The 7,968-nt window shown below is 35.2% G+C and overlaps 1 protein-coding gene across 1 annotated transcript; it reads left to right on the top strand.

The window, feature by feature from the left end:
* The first annotated feature begins 4,377 nt into the window (after nucleotides 1-4,377).
* LOC104097872 (profilin-2) lies at nucleotides 4,378-7,410 on the top strand. The gene is made up of 4 exons (XM_009604490.4): nucleotides 4,378-4,751; nucleotides 6,425-6,562; nucleotides 6,992-7,137; nucleotides 7,227-7,410. Exons 1-3 carry the CDS (start codon nucleotides 4,629-4,631, stop codon nucleotides 7,124-7,126), a joined length of 396 nt encoding a protein of 131 aa, XP_009602785.1. The 5' UTR covers nucleotides 4,378-4,628; the 3' UTR covers nucleotides 7,127-7,137; nucleotides 7,227-7,410.
* The last annotated feature ends 558 nt before the right edge of the window (nucleotides 7,411-7,968 follow it).

Raw genomic sequence — 7,968 nt, 5'->3', positions numbered from 1 at the left:
TTACCCATAATGATGTTTGAAAGTGAAATAGTGAGAATGAATTATGAAGCACGGCCAACGTGCCAAGAATGGTATTGCGTTATGGCCAATGGTGCCAACAAAATGAATGACATGTAAAAGAATGTGAAATGAGTGTTAAATACTTTTTATAATAAATGCCTTGGGAGCATCGTATAGCCACTGATAAAGGGTAGGTCGGAATAATCTAACCCCAAAACTATACGTGCCAGTGTAGGAATGATTGAGGGGTAAATCTTCGTGTTAATGTGATGAGATTGTTTCCCCTTAAATAGGATGAGCTATTGCCAGCAAGATGTGATGTGATGTCGATCCACACGGCATGGTGGTGAGACAGCTTAGCTGATCGGGCTGAAATCGAACACCATACCGCACACATGGTGGTATTGTGAGTGTATGTCTCAAGGTGAGATGACTTAGCCAGTCGAGCTGAGATCGGACTCCGTGCTAAAATATGGTGGTGTATCGATGCTAAAGTTCTCCTAACTTAAAATACTGAAATTTACTTGTCCCTAAGTTGACACCTTGTTACTATTTGATCCTCTTATTGATGTCCTGTTTCTTTCTCTGTTTACTGTTATTCGTTCTATTGATAGGGTGTTTAGTTCTACATACTAGTACTATTCCATATGTACTAACGTCACTTTTGCTGGGGGCGCTGCATCTTTAATGGATACAGGTGGTTCTATAGCAGGTGGTATTGATTAGTGATAGCAGCACACCCTCTCCTCAACTGACTTGGTGAGCCCCACTTCATTTCGGGGTCCTGTATTTCCTATCCTTTGTACATAGCATTTTGAGGTATAACCGGGGCCTTATTGCCGGTACTGTCATAGCACTCTTTTGTTCCCGTTAGAGGCTCCGTAGACATAGTGTGGGTTGTATCTATTTTTGGGAAGGTTAAACTAAAAATATTGTAATCGTATAATCTGTTCCACTTTAACTATGATTGTACAATGTACTGTTTTGAAGACTTGTTAATGACGTAATTAATGGAAATGAACGAGGTTTCTTCACATGACTTCTTACTAACTAATTAATGAGTGTATTCTTCTCTTTATTTATGGGTGAGTTGGGTAGACGGCACTGTGTAGGCTTGCTCGACCGGGGTAACTCTGTTGAGCACCGGTTGCGCTCCCCGATGTCGGGGCGTGACAGGGTTGTGCGCCGTAACAGATTGTATACGTGATTCTAGGTATTGATAAATGATGCTATGGTGAAATAAGGGAGAATTGTGTGTGTACGGTGAGATTGGGTTACGCGTTGCAACGGATATGTACGTTGTATTCGTTGTTGTTATTGTGTTGTTTTCCAATATTTTTATATGAAAATCATGAGATCGGTTATTCTGGGTTCTCTGATTGCGAGGATTGAGTTCTTTTTCATAAATTAACTGCCTTAGTTTCATTTCATGTTTTCCTTCCATGTTAGTGTTATTATACGGCGTACAGGTTATTGTAAGTGGCATGCCTTAGCCTCGTCACTACTTCGTCGAGGTTAGACTCGACACATACAGAGTATATGGGTCGGTTGTACTCATACTATACTTTTCACTTCTTGTACATATTTCGAAGTGGGTCCTAGTGGCGTTCAATAGATTTGCTTGGATCCAGTGCCGACGGAGACTTGAGGTACAGTTGCACGGTGTTCGTAGCCCTAAAGTCACTTTCCCTCATATCTTTACTATTTTTTGAGTTCCAATTAGTGTATTTTATTCAGACCATGTTTGTAGCAATCTAGATGTTCATGTACTCGTGACACCAGTTTCTGGGTTATGTTTAGACTCGTGATTCTGTATTATTATTATTATATTAGACTTCAGACTTGTGCCGTTTTAATTGATAATAGCCTGTCAAAAATTGTTAAAATTAGTTAATTTTCTGTTCACGTCGGCTTGGCTAGCAAGTAGATGTTAGACTCCATCATGACCCCAAGGCTGGGACTCCGGGGCGTGACAACTTTTTAAGGTGTAGATCTAATAGTTTGCTATGGGTTCAATTAGCCTCATAACATTTACCCTGGATCTCAATTTTAGTATAAAATTCACTAATATTATTGAAAAAATTGAGCTATGGCCCTGCCTTCGTCATCCTCCTCCTTCCGGTTATGAGCCCATAACTCAAATAAGGTTGATTCGCTTAGTGGTTCAATCAAAATCTTAAATCAATAAAATTAAATTTTTGGATCCGCCTTTACTTTTCATGTTTGACTTTATAATTTAATGTACATAAAAAAATGTAGTCTGCTGCACAAAGTATCCCATTCATGCAGGGTCCGGAGAAGGACAACACTCCAAAGGGTGTGATGTAGACAACCTACCCTAAATGCAAGTATTGGTGGCTTCTTTTATGGTTCGAACTTGTGACCTATGTGAATTATGTAATTTAATGTATATAATTCACATAAATTTTATCTAGTAGATTTCGTCCTTCTCTAGAAGAAAAGAGGAGAAAATTTCATGAGTGGTCATTCAAATTTATTTTTTAGTTTTTTCAAATCCTGGTTATGTTTAATGTACAAACGTCACATAATTGTTTTTATCACATAAAAAATATTTTTTTATTTTTAGTTTTTAAACTCATTGTCTCATCGAAATAGAGTTAGAGCATGTTTGACCAAGCTTCTGGGAGGCCAAAAGTACTTTTCGCCCCCTGAAAAAGTACTTTTTAAAAAATTTAAGTTGTTTGGCCAACACGGAGAAGTACTTTTGGCCAGCAACAGAAGCAGTTTTTTCTGCTTTTGGGAAGTACCAGAAAATTCTAGCTTCCTCCAAAAACCAGAAGCAGAAAATTAATCTATTTAAGACAAAACTATCCTCACTATAAATTTATATTTTCCAAATTATCCTTTATTGAATTTTTTTTTCCATTTTTTTTTCTTGTTTTCACCATTCTTTTAAATTTAAAGATATCATATACATGAATCATATTGTAACTTTCCAAATTCTTTATTGACTTTTCTTGTTTTTATTTTTCTTTGTGTAATGTCTTATAACTTTTCAAATTTTCTTCTTCTTTTTTCACACTAAAGCAAATTATCTACATCCTTCTTTGAATTATCAATTCTCTTCTTACAAATAATCATTTATCATTTCTTCTCTTATAAGCTATTAATTCCCGAATCTTTAAAACAGTTATCAAATTTAATTTATGAAAATTACCTACAAATAAGTAATAAATTTATAATTGCCTCGCATAATCTATATATTATTTAAAAAAAAAAAAACCTCCACATTACGCCAGCTGGCAGCCTCACAATAGGCGACTTGGTAATTAAGGAAAAAGTTAGTTATGATAGGTAATAATTAGTTTCTTTTCGAATTTAATTTTTTTTAAAAACATTATGCATTATGTGTTGTTAATAATTAGTTACTCTTTTTGAATTTGAATTTAAACATACTTAACTATTTTTTTTACGAAAACAATAATTTTTAATATATTTAAAATTATTTTTGTTTTACGCTCAATGTCATCTTTCAAGTTTGACACTCATAATCATCTTGTTAGAGCTACCATAGCTATACAAAATTTTATCCGACGATATTTTTCTACCGATAAGGAATTCAATTATTATGCTAATGAAGACATTACTGCTGAAATTGAGGAATGAGATGGGCCTTCTGGTATTCCTTTAGAAATGCAAGACAAGCCTTCTGCTAATATGAAGGCATTGTGTGATAGAATTAGAGATGAAATTATTGAGAAATGTTATCATGTGTGAGTGACTTTACTTATTATTTCATGGTGAAATACCAATATATAGTGATTTGTGGAATAGACTTCTAATTCATATTGAATGATGTATTTTGATTATTCAAATCATCATATAAACAATAAGTAATTATACTAGATAATATTATGCTTTGGTAAAACTTTATATGTTATATTGATTTAAATCTTTAATATGTATGTTTACTTTATGTTTTAAATTTTTATTAAATAAAATAAAAAATAGTAAAAGTCTCTTACGATATATATATATATATATATATATATATATATATATATATATATATATATATATATATATATATATATATAAGTTCATTTTTCATATTAAAAATAATTATATGACTTTGATAGTATTCTTTTTTGGTAATTTGACACTCAAAATACTTTTTAGAAAGATCGGTCAAACATAATTTGTTTACCAAATGTTATAAAAAGTACTTCTTAAATGAATTGGTCAAAAACACAAATAAATAGTTTTTGAGTGTTTGGCCAAACGGGTCTTAGTAGTACTAATTTAAGGACAAAATTCATAAATTAATCCAAATTAAGGCGATTATACGTCAATAAAGTGTCCGCTTCAAGTCAAAAGGTGATTTTTTTAGTTGTCCGAATCTTCTAGTCTTATTCCACACCAAAAGAAAAAAGAAAGAAAGAAAAGAAATTGACCATTTATTACTATTAAAGAAGAAATTAAATTCAGCTTAACCTCAACGCAACTTCTAGAAAAGCCATTATCACATTTATCAACCCATATTCTTTACTTATTTTTTCTCAAGTAGAAGTACACAAGCAATATATCACTGAACCATAGATCTGGGATTCGGAGCAACTTTTGAAGAAGAAGAAACTTAAGGTGAATCACTGAAAAAGCAGAAAAAAATGTCGTGGCAAACATATGTAGATGACCACTTGCTGTGTGAGATTGAAGGTAACCATCTCATTTCTGCTGCTATTATTGGTCAAGACGGCACCGTTTGGGCTCAATCCGCCAATTTCCCTCAGGTTTCCTTTCTATGCCCACTTCCAATTTTGTTAGATTTCACATGGCTTCCTTTCTTTTTCTGCTCTTACTCAGATTCAAGCGGTTCAGATTTTTCTTATGTAGATTTTTGGGTAATTTGTTGAATTATTGCATATTTGGCGGACTGGAATGAAAACAAATTCGTGATGCCCTTGCAGAAGGTTCTGGTGCTTTATTTATTTATTTATTTATTGGGGGGTAGCTTACAGACGTTGGGTTAAAAGAAAGGAGAAACAAAGTAGTTTAGATGATTATTTATTATTGGAATGAAATGGATCTGAACGGAGCAGAGTGGATAGTCATACAGAGGATTCATATAGCTGACCTCAGCTAATTTGGGATTGAGGAGTAGCTGACTGATATTTGTGTACCTCAGCCTAGTTTGCTCTTGGGATATAAGTTTCCTTTGTTTAGTATCTATGTTGATTCTATCTATTTACTGATCACTGAATGTGGTTCTAATTAGGACGAATATAGAGAAAAATTATTGAAGTGGAAGTACGCAGAAAAATATTTAAAAGTTGAGGTCACACAGAATTTTGGAAGCGTGCTAGGAAGGAATATTAGGTTATTTGGCTCTTCTAGTGCCCTTTAGGTGCTTAAAACATTTAGAAGAAAACCAAGATGATTTCTTCCCGCCTAAGCCTTGGTGAGCAGAGTTACTCGGTATCTGTACTGGTTGGGGGAGGGGTGTAGGAGGTATCCGGTGGAATTGTCAATGTCCGGTAAGCTGGTCCAAACACCACTGTTATAAAAAATTCAGGAAGTTTCCGAGGTTGGGACCTTCTCTGTGAAAATTGAGATGTGAAACCTCATGCAATATGGAGAGGAACTGCCTGGAGTGAGGTTAAGAAAGCTTCAAGCTTAACATTTTCCCTATACTTTCTAGTTGTTAAAGCTTCTGTTAGCTTCACTCCAGTTGATCCTATCAGTGAGAAGACGATTGTGTGCCAATCCAACATAGTGCGGAACGAACCCGTCTCCCGTTTTTATATTTTCTTTGGAGAGTGTGATAAGAGAGAGTGTAGTCTGGTGAAGAACATGTCAAAAAACAAGAGAGAATGGTGAGAGCCTACCTAGTTGAAAAGGTTAAACTAAAAGATGGGAGCAAGCGGCCCAAAGAAGAAGAAGAAGGTTGACGTGAAAGAGAATGCTAAGCCAAAGAAGAAAAATATAAAGGGATAACTCAATGACTATTTCTCTCCAGTTAAACTTTTATTAAGAGGTCTAGTCCGATTAAACCCCAAGATTCTTAGGAGATTTTTTTTGGCTGGAAACAATGGGGATCGGAGGAAGGGGATATAATTTCTGATTGATTGTGCTGCAGTTTCAGGTTACAGCTAAACCACTTTAGCTGAGTAGTTGAGAAACTTAGCTTTTGCGATTGCTGTTCTCCACTTGTTTTATGCTAGTGCGTGACGGTTTCATCTTATAAGTGTGGTTAATGTGATGTTGTATGTGGAAAATTGAAATGGTGTTTTTTTCTCCTCTTTCGTTTTGCGATCTTTTCTCTTCATTTCTCTGAACTGCTCACCACCATTCCCTTGGACGGGTGAGGAGTAAAGAAGGGATGGGTGGACATAACTGCCTGTGGGTTTTAAGTTGTCTATTATTGGAGTATTTGTTAACTCATTGATTTTATGTATTATGGCAGTTCAAGCCAGAAGAAATAACAGGCATAATGAATGACTTTGCGGAACCTGGAACACTTGCTCCAACTGGTTTATATCTCGGGGGAACAAAATACATGGTGATTCAGGGCGAGCCAGGAGCGGTGATCAGAGGGAAGAAGGTACATGATCTTTGTTTTTTAAAGCTTGAATTACCATTAGTCTCCTTGCATACATATCTTATCTAAAGCGGGCATGGAAACTCTGCAACTCACTTGCGCCCCTTGAGATGTTTGAACGACCTGCTGGGTTGAACAAATCTTTATCCCTTTTCCCAACTGATACAAGCTATCTACAGATTTCCCTTGAATGTTAAATAATTAGTTATCATCCTGGTATCTTTTGGTGATAGTAATGAAATAAAGGGGTACTTGTCGAGTTCCTTTGAGAATGGAGCAGCTTGAGGACCTTCAGTTTCTGTTAATGTTCATTATTCAATGCGAGTTTTTGTTTACTAATAATATAGTATGCTTCCATATATATAGACTTTGTGGCAATTCGCTCTGGATTCATTGTTATGTCATCTTGGCTTTCTGCTTGGTTATTTTCAGGGTCCAGGTGGTATCACTATTAAGAAGACCAACCAGGCTTTGATCATTGGAATATATGATGAGCCAATGACTCCTGGCCAGTGCAATATGATTGTTGAAAGGCTTGGTGACTATCTTGTTGAGCAAGGTCTCTAGGCATATTATTGGTAGGTTGATTTCTGGACCTCTTTTTCGCCATTAATATCAATTCCCTTCGTCTCTTTTATCACCTTGTGATGAGTTGAAACTTTTGCAGTGTAATAGTATTCTACATAATTGTGGCTGTTAAGAAGTCATGCTTGCTGTTTACTTGAGGAGAAGTTTGTAATCATCAACTGCTCTATCATTGTATTTCTTTTTTCTCTGGTTTTACTGATAAGCTTTTGTCATTGAGCACTTGGTTATATATAATGGAATGGCTTAAATTTGGATTTTTGATCTATTGGTTGACATTGTTTGGTTGTGTTGTTTATACTTCGGCTATAAATTTGTTAGTAGTAAAAATTATGTGCAATGTGCTCAGCGGCTTCTTTCTAGCAGATTGTCGGACTGGTTTTTGAGTTGCAGCGGAATGTGGGAGTTTTAACCTTTACTAGTTGGGTCAGCCCGGGCTGTGCCCGGTCCCAATCACCACAGCTAATTTCAAATGTTTAAGAAATTGCCCAAGATGATTTTCTAAATGTTTATACAATCAAACACTAAACAGAACTAATAGGAAGGAAGGTCTACTTATAATTAGAGTAAAATATGTCATAGCAAAACCAAGATGTAAAATATTTAATCTTGTGCATATAGAGAAATCACAAGGAGTAGTTTCATTGAGCAGAATTTTATTACTGACATATATGTACGGAATATACATACAATGTATTCCATCATATCCAAAGATGCAGAAATTCGATTTCGGTAGTTGAGTTGCTCTGTCAGATCTCATAGTACTAAGGCCAATGAAACCAATTTTCTTTAATTTGATTGGTCAGTTCCTCAAGTTGTAACTT

Source organism: Nicotiana tomentosiformis, chromosome 8 (genome assembly GCF_000390325.3).
Source record: "Nicotiana tomentosiformis chromosome 8, ASM39032v3, whole genome shotgun sequence".
NCBI classification, from domain to species: domain Eukaryota; kingdom Viridiplantae; phylum Streptophyta; class Magnoliopsida; order Solanales; family Solanaceae; genus Nicotiana; species Nicotiana tomentosiformis.
Note: the sequence above shows the minus strand (reverse complement) of the source record. Positions and strands in the feature narration are given on the sequence as shown.

Bases quoted from the DNA above. Each gene is read 5' to 3' on its own strand.
- LOC104097872 (XM_009604490.4), top strand. From the start codon at position 4,629: ATGTCGTGGCAAACATATGTAGATGACCACTTGCTGTGTGAGATTGAA. The intron at 4,752-6,424 runs GTTTCCTTTCTA...GTATTATGGCAG, and splicing joins AATCCGCCAATTTCCCTCAG to TTCAAGCCAGAAGAAATAAC. The intron at 6,563-6,991 runs GTACATGATCTT...GGTTATTTTCAG, and splicing joins CGGTGATCAGAGGGAAGAAG to GGTCCAGGTGGTATCACTAT.